General features: G+C 51.8%; 9 protein-coding genes across 9 annotated transcripts; 6 read left to right on the top strand and 3 right to left on the bottom strand.

Annotated features, from left to right (window-relative positions):
- The first annotated feature begins 141 nt into the window (after nt 1-141).
- Nucleotides 142-2,028, top strand: HST2 (Sir2 histone deacetylase Hst2). The gene has a single exon (XM_018275491.2). It carries the CDS (start codon nt 367-369, stop codon nt 1,795-1,797), a length of 1,431 nt encoding a protein of 476 aa, XP_018129607.1. The 5' UTR covers nt 142-366; the 3' UTR covers nt 1,798-2,028.
- On the bottom strand, nt 1,918-3,610 carry RHO3 (Rho GTPase). Its single transcript, XM_018275490.2, has 4 exons — nt 3,205-3,610; nt 3,067-3,117; nt 2,955-3,004; nt 1,918-2,873 (listed from the first exon to the last, which is right to left on the bottom strand). The coding sequence occupies exons 1-4, from the start codon at nt 3,252-3,254 to the stop codon at nt 2,401-2,403; spliced, it is 624 nt and encodes a 207-aa protein (XP_018129606.1). The 5' UTR covers nt 3,255-3,610; the 3' UTR covers nt 1,918-2,400.
- Nucleotides 3,611-4,225: 615 nt separating this feature from the next.
- Nucleotides 4,226-5,986, bottom strand: CWC25 (RNA-splicing factor). Its single transcript, XM_018275489.2, has one exon. It carries the CDS (start codon nt 5,837-5,839, stop codon nt 4,436-4,438), a length of 1,404 nt encoding a protein of 467 aa, XP_018129601.1. The 5' UTR covers nt 5,840-5,986; the 3' UTR covers nt 4,226-4,435.
- A 143-nt stretch (nt 5,987-6,129) lies between these two features.
- VE01_06032 (uncharacterized protein) lies at nt 6,130-7,862 on the top strand (the record flags this gene model as incomplete). The annotated part of the gene is made up of 3 exons (XM_018275488.2): nt 6,130-6,293; nt 6,352-6,571; nt 6,633-7,862. The coding sequence occupies exons 1-3, from the start codon at nt 6,247-6,249 to the stop codon at nt 7,860-7,862; spliced, it is 1,497 nt and encodes a 498-aa protein (XP_018129600.1). The 5' UTR covers nt 6,130-6,246.
- A 4,224-nt stretch (nt 7,863-12,086) lies between these two features.
- Nucleotides 12,087-15,905, top strand: VE01_06031 (uncharacterized protein). Its single transcript, XM_018275487.2, has 5 exons — nt 12,087-12,186; nt 12,288-13,660; nt 13,716-13,802; nt 13,856-13,919; nt 14,029-15,905. Exons 2-5 carry the CDS (start codon nt 13,364-13,366, stop codon nt 15,285-15,287), a joined length of 1,707 nt encoding a protein of 568 aa, XP_018129603.1. The 5' UTR covers nt 12,087-12,186; nt 12,288-13,363; the 3' UTR covers nt 15,288-15,905.
- A 160-nt stretch (nt 15,906-16,065) lies between these two features.
- VE01_06030 (uncharacterized protein) lies at nt 16,066-17,004 on the bottom strand (the record flags this gene model as incomplete). Its single annotated transcript, XM_018275486.2, has 1 exon — nt 16,066-17,004. Exon 1 carries the CDS (start codon nt 16,912-16,914, stop codon nt 16,066-16,068), a length of 849 nt encoding a protein of 282 aa, XP_018129602.1. The 5' UTR covers nt 16,915-17,004.
- Nucleotides 17,005-17,215: 211 nt separating this feature from the next.
- On the top strand, nt 17,216-20,071 carry RSM22 (37S ribosomal protein S22). The gene has a single exon (XM_018275485.2). It carries the CDS (start codon nt 17,309-17,311, stop codon nt 19,898-19,900), a length of 2,592 nt encoding a protein of 863 aa, XP_018129678.1. The 5' UTR covers nt 17,216-17,308; the 3' UTR covers nt 19,901-20,071.
- Nucleotides 20,072-20,661: 590 nt separating this feature from the next.
- VE01_06028 (uncharacterized protein) lies at nt 20,662-22,872 on the top strand (the record flags this gene model as incomplete). Its single annotated transcript, XM_018275484.1, has 3 exons — nt 20,662-20,729; nt 20,780-20,799; nt 20,843-22,872. The coding sequence occupies 3 exons, from the start codon at nt 20,662-20,664 to the stop codon at nt 22,870-22,872; spliced, it is 2,118 nt and encodes a 705-aa protein (XP_018129679.1).
- A 355-nt stretch (nt 22,873-23,227) lies between these two features.
- Nucleotides 23,228-25,042, top strand: VE01_06027 (uncharacterized protein; the record flags this gene model as incomplete). The annotated part of the gene is made up of 7 exons (XM_018275483.1): nt 23,228-23,359; nt 23,392-23,512; nt 23,564-23,666; nt 23,722-24,420; nt 24,481-24,811; nt 24,867-24,973; nt 25,039-25,042. 7 exons carry the CDS (start codon nt 23,228-23,230, stop codon nt 25,040-25,042), a joined length of 1,497 nt encoding a protein of 498 aa, XP_018129686.1.
- Between the last annotated feature and the right edge of the window lie 905 nt (nt 25,043-25,947).

The raw sequence follows: 25,947 nt of genomic DNA, 5'->3' as shown, positions 1-25,947 counted from the left end.
TGTACCGTAGATTAATAAGGTCTGGAAAGCCATACAAAAGAAGCACAAGTGCAGAAAGTCCGGATCTTATAACGGCCCGAGCGTTTTGGGGATTTACCATGGACTGTACCGTGCCATGTTCCCTCCCGCTCACCCCACCAAAATTCAACCCGCCGTGGACCAATGAATCAGGCTCCAGCGATATAATATTTATGATTTCGAGTTTAAAGCCTTAACACTCCGCCCAAGGATTGAGGCTATTACAGCTACCTAACCTCCTATTTCTTATATACAAGTTGAACTTCTGCGCCAATACCTCAATACCTCGAAAGCAGACAACCTCGCCTCCCTCACCCCCCAAAACGACCCCGCGCCCTCACCGCAAAAATGGGCCAAGACACCTCCCACGAGCTGGTCGACGAGGCCCTCCCCTCCAAAACCCTCCAAGACCGCTCCCTCAGCTCCGTAGCCACCTACCTCAACTCGCCCAAAGCCCAGCGCGTCGTCGTCCTCACCGGCGCCGGCATCTCCACCAGCGCTGGGATCCCCGACTTCCGCTCCCCAGACACGGGGCTATACTCCAACCTCGCGCGTCTAAACCTTCCCTACCCCGAAGCCGTCTTCGACATCTCCTTCTTCCGCGAGAACCCCGCGCCGTTCTACATGCTGGCTCAGGAGCTGTATCCCGGGAAATACAAACCGACGGTGGCGCATGCGTTTATTGCCCTACTGGCGAAGAAGGGGCTGCTGCATATGCTGTTTACGCAGAACATCGATTGTCTGGAACGCGCGGCGGGGGTGCCGCCCGAGAAAGTCGTGGAGGCGCATGGGAGCTTCGCGTCGCAGAGGTGTATTGATTGTAAGACGGAGTACCCGGATGAGTTTATGAGGGAGTTTGTTAGGTCGGGGGATATACCGTATTGTGAGGATGAGGCGTGTGGGGGGCTTGTTAAGCCGGATATCACGTTTTTTGGGGAGTCGCTGCCGCAGAGGTTTCATATGAATACGCATGTGCCGTCGCAGGCGGATTTGATGATTATTATTGGGACGAGCTTGACTGTTCATCCGTTTGCTTCGCTGCCTGATATGGCCCTGGAAGGAACCCCGAGGGTCTTACTAAATATGGAGAGGGTAGGGACCCTAGGGAGCAGACCTGATGATGTCCTGTTGCTAGGAGACTGCGATAGTCAGGTCCGGAGGTTGGCAGATGAGTTGGGTTGGAGGGACGACCTGGAGGCCCTTTATAAGGAGGTCGGTGGGCCTGAAGCAGCGAGGGAGCCTGCAACGCCTGCTGCTAAACAGGAGATATTGGAAGAGGAGATTGAGAAGTTGACCACAGAAGTTGAGCAAGCTCTGAAGCTATCGGATGGTCATAAGAACGTTGATCACAAGAGCGTTGATCACAAGAGCGTTGATCACGCACTGAAGATCTCAGATGGACATAAGGATTGGTTAGAGAAGCACCTGGCTACGAAGGTGGCTACAGGACCTACCGAGACCGTATCACCAGCAGATGATGAAAAGGCACAAAAGCAAGACACCGAGAAGCCAGACGTAGAGCAGAAGGCACAAGAACCGAGTAGTGACCAAGTCTCGGAAGGTGGTAAAACCGGCGACACAGCCGTGATAAGTTCCACGGTGGCAGAGTCAGACATTCACACGGGAGAAAAAGAATCTTCGTTATCGAAAGACACAGAGAATAACGACACCACATCGAGTATACCGGTAGAGACTAAAGAGAAGACGGCAGCATCGACAGAGCCTAAAGTAGACGATGCTCATCCCATACCGCTTGGTTCAGAGCCTTCTACGCAATGATGCCATCTGTCTCTGCCTGGGCTGCTGGCACCTATAGAATTCTAGAACCCTTCTATGAAGCATATATAACACGTTGAAGCAAACATTATTATTTAAAAGCCCTGCGTAAGTATTCACAAGCTCAAATTATCCAAGAATAGATAGACTAGAATGCAAAATGGCAAGCTTGCCACCCCCATTTGTAAATCTAGAAAGGTTTTATAACAACAAATCAGTGCAGCCATATACAAGTCCATATACAATTACAGTGCAGTAAAACTAACGACGACCCGGCTCCAGTATCTGCCATCCTCAGACAGCCTCCCCATGATCCCATATCTTCCAATATATGCAAATCCCATAATTATTTAGCATATGTGGTGGCCCATAGTGTGTATCGCCGTAAAACCCCCCCCAAGGCACTCGCGTCGAAACTAACAACCTTGCCCGCCTGCAAATGCATCAGCGAAACAACAGCGTCGTAGAAAGAAAGAAAAGAAGAAAAAAATAAGTAATAGTAACATATAAAAAACCCGCACATAAGCAGGGACGGCGCTCAACCTATCCACCAACGCCAATACGCCTCGCTGAACACCACCACCAACCATCGCGTGCGCGCCCCCCTCACATCATCACACACTTCGAATCGTCCTTTCCACCAACCCCCTTCACCGAAAGCGCTACCCTCGCCGCCTCCGTAAACGCCTCATTAACCCCGCGATTCCGCATAGCCGAGCACTCCAAATACCTCAACGCGCCAATGCGCCTCGCGACCTCAAGACCCTGCTGGTACGTGATACACTCCTTCTTCCCTCCCCCCGCGGCTGGGGCGGTTGGTTCCTCCTCAGCCGCGTCGTCGTTCTCGCGGAGATCGCACTTCAGCGCTACCAGGACGAGTTTTACGCCCGGGCAGTTCTCGGCGATCTCGCCGACCCATTTGGATTCGATGTTCTCGAGGGAGTCTTTGGATTCGACCGAGAAACAGAGCATGATTGCGTGGGTGTCGTCGTAGGAGAGGGAGCGGAGACGGTCGAATTCTTCTTGGCCGGCGGTGTCCCAGAGGGAGAGCTCGATGTGGACGTTGTCTACGAAGATATCTGGAGAGAGGGGGAGATGGGTTAGCTGGGGTGAAGTAATTTGGGGGGGGGGGGGGGGTGAGTGGTGTATTTTTTTCTTACCATGGACGTAGTTCTCGAAGACTGTAGGCTCGTAGACGGTGGGGAAGTATCTGTGGTGTGGGCGTTAACTCCTATTGCGTATTGTGGTGATTTGCACATGCAGATTTCTTACCCTCGCGTGAAGACATTTAGCAGCGAGGTCTTGCCGCTTGCGCCGTCGCCCCTGGGATTCGGTCAGTATGTCGGAGGTGATCGCATGGTCGCGCGGATTGAAGCCGCCGGGGAATGGATTGAAGAGTGCTCAACGTACAGTAGGACCAGCTTGCGCTGGGTGGTCTTGCTTCCGCCGCAGAGCTGCATGGTGGTGGTCGATTGAGGAGCGAAAGGGTCCGAGGCTGATCGTGACTGAGCACGATGAGAGGGTTGGGGTATATCCTTTGAGGATATAAGGTTGTTGACTGTATTGATTGTGTTGACTGTGCTGTTGACAGTAGACGAAGTGTCAGTGAGATTGAGATTGGGGTAGATGCAAGCGTAGTGGAGGAGGTGGTGGCATTAGAGATTACGGTCCCATTGAAGGCATATGGTTACGTAGTATACTTTTAGTCGCAAGGTTGTAGCATACTTTGGTACGGCAGATACATATTTCGTTACGCGAGAACGTGGAGATTGAAGTGAGTGACAGGAGGAGTCGGGGCCAATTTGAGCCGGCAATGACAGCCGCCGAGAGTGACTAGAGGGGAGGGGAGAGTTGGAGATCCACAGAAACGACAACACGGACAACGCGGAGAACGTGGACAACACAGACGACAACAACAACAACAACAACAACAACAACAACAACACAGCCAGGGTGTACATGACAGCAAATTTCTAGGGTCTTTTATCAGTTTCGTGGCATCAACAACAGCAAATTGGGAGATGTAAGGAGAATGAGGAGAATGTAAGGGTTTGCTAGAAGGAAAGTGTTAATCTCTCTAGTTGTCTACTTTTGTGATATATATGTCCTGAACTACTGAACTACTGGTGCTAAATCCACATCCACATCCACATCCACAGCTACTCGATCTGGCTCTCCACATATGCCCCGTACCTTGCAGCAAGCAAACTCCTCCTCTCGCGGCACGGCAATTAAATTGATTGGAGCTTCACGATCTAGTGGGATCAAATCTAGCGGGGTAGATATGTATTGGATGTTGCAGTGCTGTTTGCAAATCATCGTCATCGTCAGGAACTCAAATACAGCACGTCGTGTTGTACTGTACATCTGGGCCTCAGACGCACAGCATGGGTGGCACACGTGGCTGATGATCTACGCATGGTGATTGTTTGTTCCTTGTTCGAATGATTTGATTCTGGATGTTTTGTCCAGTGTCTGTATATGGATTTGGCTATCTACGACAAATGATCTGCCGGTGGTAGTTATGTGCTATTTGCGTATATATATATATATATATACCACAAGAGTGACTGCTCATGGACTCCTTCCAAAAATACAATAGGATAAAAGCCAGCGATCCCACACTGCCCAATGCCCCTCTTCAATCATCCCGCTGAAGTCCCTGTCGTCCCCTCCCAATCCGATCCGCAAGCCCCATACTCCCCACCTTCTGATGCATCCCATTCACGAAATCCGCTTTATCGCTATACTTCGACGACTTCACCCTAGCCGCCTCATCCGCATCACGATCGATCTTCTCCTTCTCCGCCAGTGCAGCAAGCCGCTTCTCGCGGTCCTGGTCCAACGCCGATGCGTCCTCCTGCATGGCTGCGAGTTTCCGCTGCCTCTCCGCCTCCCGTTCCTCTACGCTCTGGCTAGGTGCAGCAGCATTCCGTGGTCGATCATCACCTCGAAATGGGGGCCTTGAGGGTTGCCCGGCGTTGTAGCTCGTTCTTGGTCTATCTCCGTTTCGTCCCGTTGCATTGCCATCGGGCCGCGAATCTCTGTCTCTGTAGGTATCCCGACGAGGTTGTTGGCTAGGGTACCCCTTTGGTCCGGATCGTTCACGAGAATAAGATCGCCGACGCGGGGATACGGATACTCTGCGAGATGGCGAAGGACGTCGGTCTCGTCTCGCTTCTCCTCCTGCAGGTGGTGTTGGTGATCGTGAATGCCGTCTCCTTCGCGGGGAAGGTGATCGCGAATACCGCCCTCTTCGAGGTGACACTGATCTTTGGCGTCGCCTCCGAGGCGACTCATCCCTTGAATCACGCTTCTCTCCACCTCTAGCACTCCCGCGCTCAGGCGACCGGGACCTCGAATCCGGCGTCCTCGACCGCGATCGCCTCCTGCTTTGACGATGCCTACTACTCCTCCCATCTCTCTCCGAATCATCCACCCTTCTGCGCTTATGTCTCCTATCATCCGACGCATCATCATGGTGACGTCTGTGATGATGCCTATGCTTCCTCTCCTTCGTTTTCTCCTTCCCCTCCGGCTCCCCGCCAATGACCGCGAGTAGTTGTTTCCGCTTGATAGGGTCGTTCATCATCGCTTCGTATGCAGCTTGTTCCTGCCTCTTGATCGCCAACATAGGATCCTCCCTCACTTTTGCCGCCGTGTCCTTTAGAGTATTTGCCTTCTGTAGGGCCATAAAGCTGTCCTCCGAAGCCTGCTTCTCCAGCTTCTTGTGATCGTTTCCCTTAATCAAGGTATCTATGCGCCTCTTCCCCAGAAGGTATCCCTCCATCTCCTCCGTCGTACCAGACTGCCCATTCGACGGCCCCTGGTACATCCAGTCGACTCTGTCGACACGCTTTCGGCTCCCTGCTGCTTCGAGTTTTTGCTGAATCTCCTCCTTGGCTCGTTCCTCCTTCAATTCCTTGATTCGAAGTTCGGTTTTCTTGCGTTCGTCTAAGGCTTTCTTTTCTTCTTCCCACACCTTCTTCTGATTGCTCATGAGCACTGGGTGCCATGACTTCTTCAAATTGAGGTCGCCACCCATCTTGGCGGTGTTGTCAGATTAGCACCAGGTAGGTATTATATAGAAATAAGAATCGTTTGAAGCTGATCCTCTAAAGCAGTGCGGGTAGTCGCTGTCGCAGAGCAGGTCAACTTCTTGGTGTTGTTGAACGTCAGAGGCAACAAGAAGTTGCGATCGATAAACCAGAAGGCTGAGACCGATCCACAAATACCGCGAGGCGGAAACTTTGGGGTCATGCGCTAGTACGTTTTAGGCGATAACCAATCGATAGCGACTGGCCTGTGAGGGTAGCCTTACGACATCTCTCACCAAACAACTCAAACAAGCAGCACGACACCGCTCATAACCCAAACTTCAGATCTGCACCGTAGCCAGTACTCATTTGAGGTCTATATTTCTGGGAGACGCATTTCCCCCCCACATTCAAAATGTCCGACGATGGCGACGACTTCATGCAAGATTCAGATGCGGAGGAGTAAGTTATGAAGCTGCTGTGCCCCTCCGCAAGCTCCGGAATCAACTGACATTCTTAGATATGACTTCGAATATGAAGATGATGGAGAGGAAGAGGACGGGGATGTCGATATCGAAAACAAATATTATAATGCGAAGCAGATGAAATCCGAATATCCCGCGGAGGCGATAGAGGAATTTCTGGAGGTGCCCAAGCTGGAGCAGGAGAAGGGCGAGTGGGGGTTTAAAGGACTTAAGCAGGCTATCAAGCTGGAATTTAAGACTGGGAAATATGACGAGGTGTGTTCTTCTATTTTACTAAATCGTGTGGTGGTATGGAGCTCTGCTAACGTTTACGAAGGCCGTCGAGCACTACAAGGAGCTCCTCACATACGTCAAATCCGCCGTTACGAGGAATTACTCCGAGAAATCAATAAATAACATGCTCGACTATATCGAGAAGGGATCCGACGACCCGAAAGCTCGGAAATGTATGGAGGACTTCTACTCCCAGACGCTCGAATCATTCCAGAGCACCAACAACGAAAGGCTATGGCTCAAGACAAATATCAAGCTCGCGAAGCTATTCCTCGACCGGAAAGATTACACATCTCTCATGAAGAAGGTGCGAGAGCTTCACAGGGCTTGTGAGAGGGAAGATGGGACGGACGACCCGAATAAGGGTACATACTCGCTAGAAGTCTACGCAATGGAGATCCAGATGTACGCAGATACCAAGAATAATAAGCAGCTAAAGCGCCTGTACGAGAGAGCGCTCAAGGTGCGATCAGCTGTTCCGCATCCCAAGATCATGGGAATCATCCGAGAATGCGGGGGGAAGATGCACATGAGCGAGGAGAACTGGAAGGACGCGCAGAGCGACTTCTTCGAGTCGTTCCGAAACTACGATGAAGCCGGGTCTCTGCAGAGGATCCAAGTTCTGAAATATCTCGTCCTCACGACCATGCTGATGAAGTCGGACATCAACCCCTTCGAATCGCAAGAGACCAAGCCGTACAAAGGCGATGCGAGAATCGCCGCCATGACAGACTTGGTAGACGCCTACCAGCGGGACGACATCCAAAAATACGAATCCGTCCTGCAAACCAACACCGACCTTCTCGCCGACCCCTTCATCGCCGAAAACATCGACGAAGTAACGCGCAACATGCGCACCAAAGCAGTCCTCAAGCTCATCGCGCCCTACACCCGCTTCCGCCTCTCCTTCATCTCCAAACAACTCTCCATCTCCATCCCCGAAGTCCAAGACATCCTCGGCTTCCTAATCGTCGACAAGAAAGTGCGCGGCCGCATCAACCAGCACGCGGGCACGATGGAGATCGACGACGCCACGGACGAGGAGCGCCTGCTCGCGATGCAGAAATGGAGCACAGCTGTCACGTCCCTGTACCAGACGGTGTTTAGGGACGGAGAGGGCTTCAAGGCGCCACAGAACGCGGATATGGGATTAGCGGACGATCAGGTGGAGATGGTGCCGTCGGTGCTGGGGAGGGGGGCCGCGGTGAGGAACACGGGCCAGAAGAGGGGACCGGCGTTCCAGGGACGGGGGAAAGGAGGCGTTTTTGCATGATTCTGGGGGGAGGGGATTGGGGTGTCAGGAGGGGGGCTTGCTTGGAGGGGGGACGACCCCGGTAGAAACCGGAGATCTGCACTCGATAGCGCTCCTAGTGGGAATTGTCGCGATAGGGGGGAAGGAGGGGAGGAGGGGTTCTGGACCTAGACCGCCCTGAAGGTCAAGCGGGCTGACGACCTCTGAACGACTGCCAGCGAGCGAGTCGCATTAGCCTGGAGTTCGGTTGCGTTGCATTTTAGCATTTCTGCAAGCCCCCAAAAAATATATGTCTTAGACAGAAAGACGTGTATGTATGTGTGCCAAGACCCTTGACTGATTGTTCTCCCCCGCCTCCGCGCTAACTAGTGATGTGTTGAATATGTTCCTGGTGGTGCTGCTGAGCAGCGGCTGTGGGCGTTCGAGAGAAAGATGGTGAGGAGGTACTATACTATACTATACTGTACTGTATGCAATGTAACCAAACTGTAACTCCCGTCCGTCCCCCTATACGCAGGACAGGCAGGTCTAGTTCGCGCCTTCTTCCCCGCTTACCGAATATTGTGGGGTTTTGATAGTGTGTGTCTGTGTGTGTGCAGTGCATCCTAGGTTTTTTTGTGGCGTTAACTGGCGGATGAAGCCGTACGAAACGGAGCTTTGACTGAGAAAAGGAGGTAGAGCGGGCGCGCGCGCGAACTAGCTAGCCTGGGTAACTAGCTAGCTAGCTAGCTGGTCTGTCAAGCCGGGCGGGGACGATGACAACAACAACAACAACAATAATGGAGCTTCTTCCCCTTCTCCCCTCTCTCCCTTCCCTTGCGGGGCCTCGGGGTAGGGTAGTGTAAGGTACAGTGCAGTACCAAGACCCGTGCCGTGAATGCCGTGATGCCGTAGATGCCGTGGAGGTATACCCGGTCTATCGAATCTCCTCTCCAGACTATGGGACGGAACTATTGACTATGGAGTTTTCTTGGAAGATTAGTAATACGATTGAGGGGGGTGAAACAGATGGCATCATCATCGATCGCCCGCCCGGCTGAGCTGGATCTCCGATGTGCGATTACGATACGAGAGACTTGGAACCGGCAGTACGTGGGAGCTGACTGACTGACGGCGGAGCTGACTGACTGGGCTGATAAGACTAGCAGCTTTCCCACTGCTTTACTGCTTACTGTGTACATTAGACCGATGCGTCCTGTCTAGCTCCTGCCTGCCCATAGCTCCAAACAGGGGAGGTAGGGGGGGTACAGTAGTGCTCGGATACATCCGCCTACTTCGATAGCTTTGTGGGCTGGGCTGGTTCTCAGCGCGCGTAGGAGAGAAGAGAGGGAAATAACTAAAAATCGTACGTGTGATGGGTTGGTCTCTGGGGTTGAGGCTTGAGGGGTGAGGGTTGAGGTTTGAGGGACTTAAACGCAGCGTGCCAGTGCACAGGCAAGCTGCTGCAATGACTGCATGGATTATGGATGGGAGGGGGATATGATATATGAATGCGATATACACATATTACCTACCCGGCCAACGGCGCACCACTACTAAGTATATGAGTGTACAACAATCAAATTGCTCCCCCCCTCCCTTCCTTGCAAGTAACCGCCAGTTTTACATATCCCCCCCTTTAGCGAGGGACCGCCCACTTCACACCAGTTCACAACGAGCCAAGCCACCCCCCAAGGATCCGCAGCGAGCGCCCGCCCGCACGCACGCACAGTCCGTCTCCACACCCCAGGTTACCTACCATGGGTATGGTAGATCTCGAACAGCGAAAGGGCCCTCTCCCCAATTTTTCTTCCCTCTCCCATGCACACACACAGACACACACACCCGCTGTTCGAGGGGGGGAGGGGAGCTTAGTAGCCCACCCGCCGCCTCAACAAATCGAGCGGGATGGACGGGCGGGGGGGACGTCGTGATTGATGCTAGCTGGCTGGCTGGATGGGGAGATGCTGGGTGTACTGGCACCCTCGCGGCGCGGGCTAGGCGGGACAAGGCGGGAGCTTGCTTGTTGTGAACTTGGCCTGTCTCCCTCCCTCTCTCCCTCCCCCTCTCTAACACCCCCTATCCATGCGCCCGCGCACTCCTAGTCAATACCACCCACCCTACCTACCTACCTACCTACCTGTTCCATCCCCTCCCTTCCCCCAAGGCGTTGAAGATCCTCCCCCCCCCCATCCCCCCCACCACCCCTGATTCGTCGCGCCAAAACACTCGGCAGGTCGTCCTTACAATGCAGGGAGTTCCCCGGCATGGGAGGGAGGTTGTCATTGGCGACATCCTCCCATGCCGGGGGACTCGATCATGCGATGCCCTTGTCTAGGGCGCTGTCCTATCTGTCTGTCTGTCGTAGAAGACGGCAGGGGAGGAGGGGAGAGGTGATGCCCGTTGGATGGGGATTGGAGGAGAGGAGGAGGGGGAGAGGATGATCGGTGGATGAGCTTTCTGGCCGACCGGGAGGAGGGCGGGGGTGAGATGAGATGTGACAGCCCTGTGGGTGGGTGGTCCGGCGGCGGCGTCGAGAGAGGAGAGGCCGTTTAGTCTTGCCCTGGCAGAGGTGGGACGTGATGATCTACCCTTGTATACGGTATACGTATAGCTCTAGCTCTTGCGAGGGGGGGTGTGTGTGCCGTGAAGTCGGCTAGGTGTTTTTTGTGGGTGTGAGCGGCAGGGTGGCAGGCAGGGTAGGAGAAGGAGTGCTGCTTCACAAAACTACAACTATTACTATACTATACTGTTGGTGGTGGTGGTGGTGGTGATGCCTGCGATTTGGTCGATGCGACAGACCGACCGACAGACCGACTCGATTATGTATACCCATGTAAGCCGGAGCAAGTAGTCTCCGGCCTGGATGTCTAGATAGTCTAGACAAACTTCAAGGGTAGCTCTGTCTAGATAGTCCAGACACACACACACTTCAAGGGTAACTCTTGTCTTGCCTGCTTGCTTGTCTTGCTTGCTTGTCCATGCAGCAGCTTCCCCTCCCTTCCCTCCCCTCGCGCATCTCGACGGACGGGTTCATTACATGCGAGTATCCGAAGCCGAGTAAGACAGGAAACAGCACGAACACACATACCTACCCTACTTACCTACACACAATATCAGGCCCGGCCGCGCGCGCGCGAGGTAACCGGGGCTGGGCCGTGGATTGGTCAGGAAACGGTGTAAGTATGTATGTATGTATGTGTTAGGGATGTACATTTTTGTGTAGCGGCGGCGGTGGGTGCATGAAGTGGGGTAGTAAAACAGCAGCAACAGCACCAGCACCAGCACCAGCGTCGTCCGTGTCGTCAAGAGGGAGAATCGATCAATCCTAGCCATGGATGGGGGGAGGCAGGCAAGCATACCATACCATACCATACCATACCTTACCATAGATAGATAGATCCTGGGGACGGAGTAAAAAAGGGCCTTGAATGTCAGACAGAGGTCTCAGATGGGGGGAAATCAAGTACGGTACCTACCTCTTTTTTGGGGGGGAGGTCTATTTTCCGACCATTCCAGCCGCAGTGTGTATGGGAGTTTGAGGCCAAGTGGAGAGGTAGCCGCGCGGTTCGGGGCAGGTTGGCCCGGTTGGAGGGTTTGTCTCAGCGGGAAGAGTTGTTGGTTGGAAGTGGGTGGAAGTGGCTTTGTTGGATTATAAAGTGGATGATGGGAGTTGACGATGGTGGAGATGGTGGAGATGGAGAGGTGGAGAGGATGGTGGAGAGGTAAGAGGATGGTGGATGAGACCAAGGTAGATCGTACAAGGGGCCATTATGCTCCTACCTCTCTTCCACTGATCCCTCCCCCCTCCTACTGTGATCCCTCCCCATCCCTTCCCATCCCTCAAATCATTTGTATTGTAATTTGTATGGTATAAGTATAGTGTAGTACATTATTGTACTGGATGGTACATAGATTACTACGATATACCCTGTAACGGAGACATCTCTAAGCTGAGACAGTGTGCCCTTCTTTCCCCTCACCTATCTATCCCCTCTCTCAGCTATATCCCCCTACCCCCCTACCCCCTACCCCCCTACACTTCCCCCCCCATACCCATCCATATACATACTACCATACCCATACTCATACCCATATCCATACCCATATCCATACAGTAACTCCTCATCCCATCCCCCGTCCCCCGTCCGCCCCCCCCGTCCCCTCCTCCCGCTGTCCATTTAGTTTAGTTAGTCGGCGGTAGGGGAGTATATATATATCTATCTCTACCTCTACGGCTATCTATAATGTATGTAGGATGCCTGTATTGTAAAGTATCTAAAGTATTGTACTACCTCCTCCATTGCTACTCCATTGCTATATGCACTATATATATGCACTGTACATACATTCACACACACATACCGTACGTACAGTTACTATCCTGCCCTGTCCATCCTGTCCATCCTATACATCCTGAACTGTCCTTGTCCTCCTCTCTGTACCTATCAAAATAACTCCCATCAGCCCATAAACTGGCCGTCACTTTACTCACACTGCTACTCTCCGCTGACTCCGCCCCCCATCAAATCATCCATCATCGGCCAGCCTTCGACCTACCTTACTACGACGCTCCATCAATATATATTTATACTCACGTGCAGAATTTATCCGTTTCAGCATGCCCGCGGTCGCATAAACACACCGAAAGCTCGCAGCTGCCAGGATACAGAAATACATACATCCATCGGCTCCGATATCCCTCCCCAATACACCTTCGAGCTCTCTCCTCCTCCATCTCCTTCTCCATCTTGCGACGTGCCTTTTGCGCGGGTAAAAAAGGGTCTCCTCGACGGCAGCACGCATGAGGAGTGGAGACTACAGGGACGCTGAGCTACTCCAAATACCCCCCATCGACCCTCATCCAAGACGAAACGAGCGCTCTCTCGCTCTCTCGCTCTGCAACTCTCCTCCTTCGCTCTTCCTGCTTCCACCATCCTCTGACTTGACCTGGTCCGAATACTCACTCTTCCGCAATATCTCTACGACCTCTACATCCTTTTCGCCGCCGTCAGCCGGCACCAGGTATACCCGGGTGCAACCGATGCGGAATTGGAATACATACTCAATTGATCCTCGTTGACTATATCGCCCTCATCATCGAAACGCTGCAATTAATGCGTTATTGACACTCGTTCCCAGTCATCGAAGCCACTCGTTGCCCATCCATCCATACTACCTGCTCCCACTTTCGCTGTTGCGCGAGCATCGACAAATAGCGTTGATAAAAGAGGAGCCTATCTGGAGCTTCCACCATTGAAAGAACATACCATATATCGCGCAATCATATACCCTCTTGGACAGTTCACGAATTATACAGTGCCAGGACTCAATATCACTAATTTAAAGAGTACGGACATATCGAAAGCCCGAGCGACCTAGTTATTACCTGGTTCTCTCCCGTCGCTTATCTTACCAGTGGCCTGTCTTTGCGTTAAACGCACAGTATCGTCCGTTCTCCGTTCTCCCGTTCTCCCGTTCGTTCGTGCCTACCTACTTTAGAATAAAAGGAACAGACGACTTTCCAGTCTTTTAGCGGGGAGATGTTTCAACCGCAAGCGACCCCGTTCGCGTCCTTTGCTTACACCTCTTCAATACCAAACAATAACCCACATGGTGACTATAACTTCCAAGCCGCGACGTCCAATCTGGGGTTAAACAGCGGAGGGCCGATCACCTTCGACGAGCCGATCTTCAACACCGTTGGCTCATTCGGCGGCAATTTGAACCAACACCTCAACCTACCTCAGCGCTACAACAACACCATGACTACCCCGCCCGTTGCCGATGACTTGGAGGCCCAAGAGGCGCTTGCAAGAAAATATCAACCAGACTTAAAAGTAGGACCTCGTTACTGCACTTTGACATGAGCCCAATGAACTTACAGTGTTATAGGGACCCTTGGTTGGGCCTAAGAAGAGCAGTCATGCCATCACGGAAGAATACGCAAAAGCTGATCCGATATTCGTTGCCAAAACTGCGGTATGTTGGCTTCACCTGCATATGGTAATCATTACTGACTTGCTTCCGCAAAGAAATTGCCGCAGACTTACAGCCATTACCGACCTGTACTTGGCGATGGCAACTGTGGATGGCGTGGTATGTATTCTCACTCATCTATTCATTTGCACATTTCCTTCCAGACTCAGCTGCAGATATATTCAGCCTCTGTTCAATTTATGATGGAACACGATACTGACTTCTCTAGCGATTGGCTTCTCGTACTTCGAGACGCTCAACAAGCTAGGGAGCAAAGACCAGCTTGAAGAAGAAATCGCACGTATGATGTCACTAACGAGTTTCATCGAAACATGGTGCGGCTACCAAGAATGGCTCTTTGAGGACATGAGGGAGGAAGTGCTCAGCCTTTTGAGAGACCTTGCTGCCACAGTACATGTGCGGCCGACGCCTGATTCGGATTCACTAACCCTCCTACGCTTTAACGACGAGGAGGTTTCTAATGCCATTATCTACTACTTCAGACTGCTTTCCAGCGCGTGGCTCAAGGCCAACGCTGTCACCTACAGAGATTTTATCCCAGATGGACTTGGTGTCGACAACTACAGCAAAAACATGATCGAGCCTTCAAAAACAGAGATTGAGCACTTGGGCATGACCCTTTTGATCGACGTCCTAATGAAGCCGGTCGGTATCGCCGTCGAGATTGTTTATCTGGACAGGAGTGAGGGAACGGATGTTAATAGTCATATCATCCAGGCTGAAGATGAGACTGGTACCCCAATCCACGCTGGCGCCCCAATGGTCCACCTGCTGTACCGTCCTGGTCATTATGATATCCTGTATAAGGAGAGATCCCCCGCTCTTTCATTGAGGCAGCAACAGATCATCGACGGCGCATCCGCCTCGGCAAATATCCAGGTCCACCGCGCTGGTATCCTCAACCGCGTCCAGGACCCGTCTCCAATGACAAACTTTAACGCCTTCGATCTGTCGGGTATTGCGGGCATTCCCGGCCTGTCAATGGCGCCTCTCGGTAACCAGGGGTTTTCTCCAGCATACGCCCCTCTTGGTGACTGCAAGCCCGTAATGTCACCTTCATACTCACTCGATACGTCGGCCTCAACACCAACCATGCCGTCCGTCTCGCCGATATCGGCAGTACCATCCCAGGCCTCCAGCACCCCGATATTCCCCTCCGCAGCACTACCAATACATAGCGGCCCCTCACAACCACAACTCTCCCGCGCCATCCCGCCCACGCCGACCGAAGCCCCGCCGCCGCCGAACCTAGGCAGTCAGTTCAGGCACTCGAAATACGAGTATGAGAGCGACTGGAACGATCCGTCCGCGCAGCAGTCGTCGTTTCAGACGAACACGTTTAAGAACAGCCATTATAACACTGCGCACTACAATAACCCCAATTTTCAGCCGGAAGAGTGGTGTCCGGATGATGAGGAGAGACCGCAGGCGCCGAGGAGGGACTCGGCGAGGCATAAATCTGCGTAGGTGGGGTGGAGATAGGGCTGGGATTTGCAGACGCGAGGGTTTTCGGAATAAAAATTTACTGGCATACCCCCGGCACCAGGGAATAGGGAGGAAAAGGAAACAAACAAACTATCATGGGACATGGGATATGGGATATGAGAGAGAGACAGGAACTGATTGTGGCACGCACGTGTGTGCCTTAATTCGAGATAGTATCTATCTCTAGGATTACGCCGAATTTCAACAGAGCTGTGTTGGCTGGTGGGAGCGTTTGATTGAATTAATGAGAAAGATGTGGCGCATAGCTTTGGGGAAATTCTTCCAACAGGTAATAAATGTTGGTTCTTGAAACACACGGCGTTTATGGGGGAAGCGATCGGGGGAAGCGAAATGCTAGGTAGGCAACGAATGATTTTTTGATGGGATTGTCTTGAGGACAGCGAAACTTGCGCGTCTTTTTATTTTTATGATATACTGTTTGGGGCGTGGGGCGTTGTTGATGGTTGATGATTGTGGTGGCAACATGGTGTGTGGGGGACGAGCGAACGAGTGGTGGGGGGGGGTTTCGACAAGCAAACGGTAGTTGATTAATACGTTGACATGTTGTTGAGCTGGTTATGAATTTTTACGAGTTCTGGGGTATGATGTGTCTATGTATGTGTGTGTGTGTGTGTGTTGCGAGATGTTTAATCGCTGTGAGATGAGGGATGTGCTGCCGCAGTATAGTGTCGGCGCGCCCTCGTTGTATGTCGGATTCTAAGTTCCCCGTCGTATGTGATAACCACCTCCTCCCCCTACATCACATCCCCATCCCCCCCCTCCCCTCCACCAAATCCTCCAACCTCCCCACCCCCACCTGCTCCAACACCTCCCCCACCTCCACACTCCTCACCACCTCCGCGCCAACCTCCGCAGCAAATGCATCTACCCAGACCCTCGCAACTTCTTCCACAGTTTTACCCACCACCCCTTCCTCAGCGAGGCTGGTAACGCCCTTCCCCTCGATCCCGCAGGCGACTATGCGATCGAACCACCGCAGGTCGGTGCTGATGTTTAGCCCGACGCCGTGGCTTGTTATGTTGCGCCGGAGGTGGACGCCTAGGGCTGCGATTTTTTTTTCTGTGGCCCCTTCTATCGATGGTGATGATGGGTCGGCGAGACGGTTGTGGCGGGGGTTAACCCATACCCCTGGATCAGCTGTGCGGAAGCCTTCGATGCCATAGTGGGCTAGGGTGCGGATGGTGACTGTTTCGAGGAGAGAGACGTAGCAGCGCGGACTTGTCGGTTTCCTGAAGCTGGGGGGGTGGTTGAGTGATATCGTCGGGTAGATAACCAACTGTCCCGGGCCATGGAAGGTAATCAACCCCCCTCTTGAAGCTGGAGTGAAATCCGCCCCGCTGGTATTTGAATCGAGAGGGGCGCGGAGGGTGGCTCTTAGTGAGGGAGGGTAGGAGGAGGGAAGCTCGCGGCGCCCGGTGGTGTAGATGGGGGGGGGAGTGAAGGTGAGGAGGGTTGGGGGGGGGAGGGGGGTGGAGGGGGTGTGTTTGTGGGTTAGGAAGGCGCGGACGAGGGAGGATTGGAGGGATTGCGCGGTGGCGTAGGGGGTTAGGAGGGGGAGGTGGAGGTGTTGGAGGTGGAGGGGTGGCATGGTTGAGATGCGTGAGGTGGGAGGAGGTGTGTGTTGTATTAAAGGAGCGGCATTGTCGGGAGTGAGGCTGATGATGGAGGTGAAGTGGTGATGCGCGCGGGAATTGGCCTCCGGGTGCAATCAGCCTTGTTGAAGAAGGCTATGGATCTACCATTATGGTTAGTATTGGTAACCGTAACTATTATCAAAACGCGGCTCGGTGGGTCCCGCGAAGGTACAGGGGTCCTGACTTACCTACCCAATCCGCCCAACCAATCACCGCACCCCGAAATAAACATAATCGCCTCAGGCCCCAAGCAGCCTTCCATGAAATATCTCAGCCTTCTCCAAGAAAAACGATCTCCCATCCCCCATCCCCCATCATCCGCAAAAAAGCGCCCTCGATTATCCAACAATGCTCGCTGCACGAAGAGTGCCGCAGGCATGTCAAGCTTGTCGATTCCATCTGCAATCGTTATTTGAAGGCGGATTTACGCGCACCACCGCCACCACCACGACCAGAGCGCGTCCTATTATTGCCCGTCGCGGCGGCTTCGCCACTCCGACCTCCTTGAGGGCTTTCTCGACGACTTTGCGGGTTAGGGATGCGGAACCGGTCAAGGAGAATGTAGCAGAGGGGGGGATTGAAGAGACGGTTAGACATGCGCGTCAGACGTTTGGGGAGACGTTGCCGAAGGACTTTTTGTCGGGGGAGGAATACCAGTTGTATGAACGGCTATATGGGGCTCCTTTGAGGGAGACGACGTATGAGGATTTGCAGATTGTGGAGGATGCGGAGCTGGAGGGTGGGGAGTGGGATGGGCCGGTTAGTAATGTGATTCTCAGGGAGAACGCTGATGGGGAGTTTGAGGAGGTCGAGATGGGAGAGGAGTATGCTGGGGAGGGGCTGGGAGAGCAAGCGAACGCCGCGGAGGATGTCGATTACGAAATCATTGGGCATACTAGGGATTCTATCTCGGCGCAGTTGCAGGAGATGGAGGTTGCTGTTGAGGAGGCGGTGGAGGCGAATATGCTCGTCCAGGGCAAAAACCAGCGCGAGGTCGACGCTATCATGCGACTACGACAGGATATGGAGAATGCGCTCGCGCAACAACCGTTAGAGGAGACACAGGACGTGGAGGAGGAACTCGAGGTGTATGAGGAGGGTATCGAGGACGTGGAGGAGGATATGGAGGAGGACAACTTTTGGGAGAGGGATGATGATGAGTTTGGGAGCAATAGCGATGAGATCCGCACGCATCCGTATACGATGGCGGGACGTTTTGGCACGAACCCAAGTACGATCTTTCTCCCGGAGGAGAGCTTCGTGCAGCCTCTGACGGACTTGCTTAAACGATCGGATATCAAGCATTTGACCGAAGCTGCGGAGAAGGCGTTTGGTGGCCCAGGACTCCCGTACTCGGCATCGACGCCTAAAGCTTCCAGTCTACTCCCGCAAAAGCACATTGGTCTCGAAGCATCGCAATACAGGATGAGCGAGATTGAAGCCGATGCGTACATGGCAGCTGTTATGCCGGGTGTCTACGCCTCGGTCATGGGAACGCTTGTCGAGACACGCAAGCGTTTGGGTCCTAAATGGATCCGAGACATGCTTCTCCGCGAAGACGGTCAAGGACCGAGCGTGCTTGATGCCGGTGCTGGTGGTGCTGGCGCTATCGCTTGGAAGGAGATCATGCAGACGGAGTGGGATATTATGGCTGATGAGGGGCTTGTTGAGGCGGGGTCAAAGGTTCCTGGGAAATCTACTGTTCTTACAGGACCCGAGACACTGCGCGATCGCATGTCTGTCATCCTTGAAAATACTTCCTTCCTCCCTAGGCTGCCGGAGTACATACACTCCGCCAACTACGAGCGGCGCATGGACAGCAGCAAGCCTCAGCCCCGCAAGAGCTACGATGTCATTATCGCACCGCACACACTCTTCCCGCTTAAAGAAGACTTCAAGCGCAAGAATCAAGTCAGGAACCTGTGGTCTCTGCTGAACCCAAATGGTGGCGTCCTGATTATAATCGAGAAGGGCATTCCAAGAGGTTTCGAGGCCGTCGCTGAAGCTCGCTCGCAGCTCCTCGACAAGCACATAGCCTCGCCAGGCGCGACACATATTGTTAACGGGAACCTCAATAACGACGACCCAGACATCGCAAAGGACAAGGGCATGATTATCGCACCCTGCACCAACCACCTGCCCTGCCCGATGTATCCCGTCCCCGGCATCAGCTCCGGGAGAAAGGACTTCTGCCACTTCGGGCAACGCTTCATCCGCCCCGGCTTCCAACAGCGCGTTCTCGGCGCCAACAGAAAAAACCACGAAGACGCACAGTTCTCCTACCTCGCCGTGCGCCGCGGCGTCGACGCCCGCGACCCATCCACCTCCTCCACGCCCCTAGTCCAAGGTCAATCAGCCACAGACGCCGCATTCGCCGGCCACGAAGCCGGCTCCGACCCCGATCTAGGCTACCACACCCAGAAGCCGGCGGACTCTTTCTCAACCCTATCCTTACCGCGCATGGTCCTCACGCCCCTCAAGCGCCGCGGCCACGTATCCATCGACCTCTGCACGCCTTCCGGCACACTCGAGCGCTGGACAGTCCCCAAGTCGTTCAGCGCGCAGGCGTATCGCGATGCGAGGAAGGCGAAGTGGGGTGATTTGTGGGCGCTGGGGGCGAAGACGAGGGTGCAGAGGACGGCGAGGTTGGGGAAGCCGATGGATAAGGCGAAGGAGGTTATGAAGGCTTCGAAGAAGGCGGGGAAGTGGAAGGGGAGGGATGTGGTGGAGGCGCAGAAGAGGAAGAAGACCGGGAAGGATGTTTATCAGGTTGATATGGGCGATGAGGGGTTCGAGGGGATTAAGGAGGTTACCGGGGGGAAGCCGTCGAGGGGAGAGAGGAGGACGAGGGGGGGGAGGGTGGTGAGGGAGAAGAGGATTGATGATGGGACGGAGAGTCGGAGGGGGGGGGGTAAGTATGGGGAGGATGACGAGTTTTGAGGAGTGTATTGATATGTATGGGGTGATTGTTGTAAGATATTGTGTTGCATATGTTGTACGATAAAATGGTTGGAGTGGCGTTTGTGGTGTTGTATAAATAAGCAAAACGCAGAAATGCTACGAAGCCAGTAAGATAGACGAGAGTTCGAAACAAATTAAATTCATCTCTAAGAATGTAAGAGTTCCATTCGTCTTGTCCAAACGGACGCAGAAAATAGACCGTTGTGCTCATACTATTATAAAAGACTATTTAAATAGTGGTCGTTAATATTTCATATAGTCCAATGAGCGTCTTAATCACTATTAAGTGAGATTACCAAATTAAAGATTATTATAAGAGCTTAATTTAATAAAATAACAAAATAGAAAACGAATTTATAGTTACTATTTTTTATAATATAGATCGTGGTGTTCAACCTGTGGGGTTTGGCGCTCGCCTAATTGGGGAACGCGCGCGCAGAGGCCTGCCGCCGGTTTCAAGCTGTACAAAAGGGCAGCTCTCCTTCCCTGACTTTCACTCCCCGTCGTCCTTACCAACAATTTCTCACCTTTTGCGCTCATCGTGCGACGCTTGGCCCATCAGCCTCCTCCATACTGCATGGCCCCACCCAACAGATCCCCCAGCTCGGCCAACCTCGCATCCTTGGAACCTCATTATTATGATCCTGTTCCCCATTTCTGCCATCTTAAATGAAGCACTGATAAAGTCCCTAACATGAGTAGTATTACTTCTCCAGGCAATGACGACAATCATACAGAAAATGATCTCAGCGGAAGGTTTCGGTGCACTACCTGCTGTAGAAACTTTACTAAAGCCGAGCACCTTGCAGTAAGTTATTAAGCCTTGGTTGTCTAGTTGTTTTGCTGACATACTTTTAGAGACATGAAAGGAGCCGTTTGTACAATCCTTCTGATTTTGTTACACTAAGCTGATTTTAAAAGACCTTAACCGGAAACCATTCTCTTGCCTACGGTGCAATAAGAGCTTTGGCCGGCAGGACGTATTGCGAAGACATGCTAAACTACACGAGAATGGAAAGGCACGTGTTTTGGCAGAATCCTCGGCAACCCCGCCAGCCTCAGTAGCTGAAGAGAACACGCGGCTTGAGGAGCCCATGGCTGAAGTAACTAGCCGCAAACCCTCATGTCTTCCGGAGCTCCATACAGACACAAGTCATAGCTCCATACCGGCAGGACCAGAAACGATGCAATCGTGGGCCGAATCTGGCGAGTTGCTTGAAATTTTGATGTCAGACTTCAACAGCAACTGGCCTATCACATTGCCTGTAATGCAGTTTCAGCCATCCGCTGCTCTAAGGATGGACAGTTCAGAAGTCCTGCCTCCCGCAAACGAACAAATCGACGCTTTCGACAGTCCTGGGCAGCAGGCTATGCAACAGATGAGCAGACTGATTGGAAATCTGTCTTCTAGTTTAACTGCTGAGATTGCTTCTAAGGGCATTACATCTGCGTTTTTGGACACATGTATCTATGTCTTCTTCGACAAATTCATGCCGTCATTTCCTGTGCTGCACAAGCCTACTTTTCTAGCACGAGAGACGAGTCACCCTCTCCTGTTGAACATTATTTCGCTTGGGTCGCTGTTTGTAGCAGCAGAGGACGCTGTAACTAAGGGCGAGGCTTTGTGGAGGCTGGCTCACATGTCCGTTGCAACTTCATGGCAAGCTCTTATGGCTACCAGGGGTCCGAGAGACCAATGTAATGGGGTACAGCTTATCTTAACAGCACTGCTTGGACAGACATATGCGCTATTATCAAAGAACGAAAGTTTACGAATGACGTGTCAAGTCTTTCACGGACTGGGATTCTATTGGGCAAGACAATGTGGGATGTATCAAATTAATGAAGGTTCTTTCCATTTGCCAACCTTCGATACACCAGAAGATGAAAAAAACGAGCAATGGAAGATCTGGGCTGCCCTTGAGGTTCATAAAAGGGCAATTCTTGGCCACTACATTCTCGACGGGCAGATTTCACAGTTCTCTGGGCACGCAACATGCGTACGCCATGTCACAAACCCTCTTCTGACGCCCGCATCCGATCAGGCTTTCGCTGCAACGACTGCGGATGAATGGATTGTGGAAGTTCAGAAGCAGGCAACCCCGCAGCGATCATTCCAAATGATATTTGTGGACATGTTCTCCCCCAATCTTCTGTGCCTTAATCAACCGATGTCCAATTTCTCCGTCCGAGTGGTACTAGAGGGATTCCAATCTCTGATTTCAGATGTGCAGCAACTAAAGGGCCCTGCTGTTGGAACACCGTCGAAGATTAGTATCGCCCAGGCTCTCATATCTCTCTACAACCTGAGCCTACGCTTCCTTAATCCTGCAGCGGCTGAAAGCATGGAATTGCTTATCAGGTGGCACAGCATCTGCCTTAATCTAGCCACTCCAACAACACAGCTCTGTAGATGGATTTGTGCCACCTACAATATCCCGCAGCAGCTTTACAGCGGAGCAGATTACACCGGCCACGAATCTGATCTTGTCGTCTGGGCTCAAAGTGACGAGGGACGCCGAGCTCTTTTGCACTCAATGGCAATCCAAGATCTCGTGGATAGGTTGCCGCTTGGTCGGTCGCACACTATTCACCTACCTGCTGCTATATTTGCAGTGGCGTCTATATACAGTGCACGGTGTATGGCAGACAAAGCTTCCGTTGCTGTACCAGCAACTATCCGGTGGGAAGACGCATGGGGAGTGGAATCTCAAAATGAGACCAATTTCGACAACATTCCAACACCTAATAACGACACAAATGAATTCATGCAAGGCAGATACGTTACGAGCTCGGGAAAGTCTTTAATGCGAAATTTGACGTACGAACTAAATTCACTCCAAATTATGCTAGGATCGATATCCTTACGCTGGGGTGTATCTCATGAGATGGATGCTATTCTACACCAGTGGATCTCGATCGTCAACGAAAGTTCCTATTCACGGGTCTAGACACAGGTCTCGGAACAATTGACAGAATCGTGGGGCGGTAGGGTACGGCAGCTCGTAATGGTGAGGTTCATCATGCGACGCCTTGAAAGTAACGTGTGTGGGGATGTGGGGAAACCCCACATAGCAGTTCTAATATTGGCTTTACGGGTGACCCATCGTGGGGTGACTGGCACACCCTAGATATTACCTAACATCTTAACGTCCTTCATATAACTTCCAGATCCAGATTAAGAGTCGATGGCGCTGCAACCTGTTACTCAGATGTATTTAGGGCTTTTACGACTTTAATTAAGAAACCTAAATACACCTCTGTCTTTGCGAAGCATATATCCAGTCGCCCAGTATATGCCACAAAATGGCAGAACGAATTCAGTCCAGCGGCTTCATCGAGAAGATCTTTGTAGCTGCTCCTGGCACAGAGATTATGATGGATGAGGGTGCCCCTGGGACAACAGAGAGACGCCTACGCAACCTTCAACATGCGACTGTTGGTCATGACCATATTCTCCTGGTTCACAGCCATCTCTCATTGACCCAAATGATCCTCTCCGTTGGTCTTCTTTCAAGAAATGGACAGTTCTCCTAAATGGTGTCGCCTATGCATTTAATGGTGCTGTGACTGGGCCAATGATGGCTGGAGGTAGGCATCTTGAAATTATCTAGACATAATAGTGCCTGCTAATGTTCGAAGGAATGCTTCAACTTGCATCTTTCTTTGATGTGTCACTTGCTATGGTGTCTTATGCCAACGGAGCAACTTTGATCTGCCAAGGATTTGGCAACCTCTTTTGGATGTATGTACATCTCATCTACTCATAAATTGCTATTCATCCTTCTAATTGGTCTTAGGCCGCTGGCAATTAAGTATGGGCGACGGCCGGTGTACTTGACGTCCAATCTTTTAATGGGAATTGCTTGTATCTGGCTTGCTATTACAGCCGAGAAATCATACGTACCCTTCATCGTTGGGCGAGCCTTCCTCGGCCTTTTTCAGGCCCCTATCGAAGCCATCGTCCCAAGTACAGTTACCGACATCTTCCACCTTCACGAACGTGGAGAAAAAATCTCCATCTACGGTCTCGGTGTCTTGGGCGGCAATGAGATTGGCCCCCTCGTATCTGCGTACATCATCCAGGCCCTTAGCGTGCGATGGGCCTTCTTCATTATCGCAGCATGCATTGGTGTCAACATGATAACTTTAATTTTCTTCATGCCAGAAACAAAATTCACGGGCCCTAGACCTGCCATTACCATCGTTGATAATGACGAGACAACAACTATCCCATCTGACAAGGCACAGTCAGAGCACTGTGAAGTGATTGATGGCTGCTCACCTGACACCTCGCACAGTATTACGAAAAAGTCATACTGGGAAAGTCTTGCATTCTACTCCGAAGTCGATCATCTTGTTAGTTTGAAACGCGCATTCCTGCGTCCGTTTATTCTCACAGCCTATCCAATTGTCCTGTGGTCAAGTGTGATTTACGGTCTGGCCCTTGGATGGAACGTCATCCTAGGAGTTAGCGTAGCACAACTCTTTGCTCCTCCGTAAGTTCCACCTCGCCACTCCTATCACTTGTCTACCATTCTGAACCAAGATTCCGACAGACCGTATAATTTTAAATCCGGCGCGCAAGGTCTTGTGTTTCTGTCCCCGTTCATTGGATCGCTGGCAGGGACTTACTTATGCGGTCCGCTTGCCGATCGCATTGCAACCTGGGCCACGAAGAGAAACCACGGTATTCGAGAGCCTGAGATGCGACTTCCAGCCTGTGTGATTGCTGCAGTGCTCACGTTCTTGGGCGCTCTTATGGCTTCACTTACGTATCAGGCGAAGACACATTGGGCTGGTCCAATTGTGGGCTTGGGCGTACTATCTGCTGGGGCTCAGATGGGTGCTACTTTAGCAATGTCATATTCACTTGATTCTCACAAGGAGGTATGTTTCTGAATATCTATCGCCGTAATTGGATTGATGGCTGACCATTATTAAGCTCTCTGGCGAGCTCATGGTCACAATCTCCTGCCTTAAGTCGCTCATTGCATGGATTTGGACGTGGGTGGTTAACGATTGGCTTGTTGCTGATGGTATAATAGTCGTGTTCATGACAGTTGCTGCAATTAATGTCGCTGTCTATCTAACTACTATTATTTTCTATTTTAAAGGTAAATCATTCCGGATCTGGACTTATAAGAAGAACTTTCTCAGCCGTGCTGGCTTAGACTGAAAATCGTCAGTGCTAGTGGAGTTACGGGCTGTTGTGTTAAGCAAACCTAGTGGTGCAATGGACAGTGGTTTTTAGGAAAGGTAGCCGACTATTGTCTATTATACAGATTCGTCTTGGTTAAAGCAAAGGCATCGCAAATTATTATATTTACGCAGTTTATGAAACGCGCGACGTGAAATGCTACTATCAACAGTTAATGTGGCACTTTGAGCTTCTTTGGGAAATTAGGAAATTCTTTAAGCAACCAAAAAATCCCCATATGAGCTGCTACCACAATCTTCTCGTTCCTGTTGTGTGGGGGGGAACGGACTGTCCTAAGGGATATGGTGGGCTTTTGCGCCCAGACGACCGCTTTTCCCCGTGGAATTGTCCCACTCCCCAGCTGGTCAGAGTGTAGAAGCCCAGTCCTCCGGGGTTTGGGGTTTCCCTCAGGCCATCAAATAGCGTACGTAGACCCGTAGTTTAGTTAATAATTCAATTGATTATATTATTCTATTTACTGTATTCTACTGCTGAAGCCTCTGTTCTGCTGCCCATAGGAACCGATTACGGAAACCAGAGATTTTCACACGATTCTGTGTGGGGTTCCCATATTCTAGAATTACCTCCAACAGTTCCCCACTTCCCCACTTCCCCACTTTCCACATATATGACGCCCGTTGAAGCCGAAACTAAACCCCAAGAGCACCTGACCTAAGTATTAACGTTTGTATTTACTATACTTAAGCAGTGCTTAAACCGCCTTCTATTCAACTTTAGCAGCTTAGCAACAGTAGTTTCAAATTAAATTAAATTCTCGAAAACACACTACAGCACGGTCCGCTGTCTTATCACCTGGCTTGACTTA

Source organism: Pseudogymnoascus verrucosus (genome assembly GCF_001662655.1).
Source record: "Pseudogymnoascus verrucosus strain UAMH 10579 unplaced genomic scaffold scaffold_27, whole genome shotgun sequence".
NCBI lineage: Eukaryota > Fungi > Ascomycota > Leotiomycetes > Thelebolales > Thelebolaceae > Pseudogymnoascus > Pseudogymnoascus verrucosus.
This window is presented reverse-complemented; position numbering and strand designations above follow the sequence as displayed.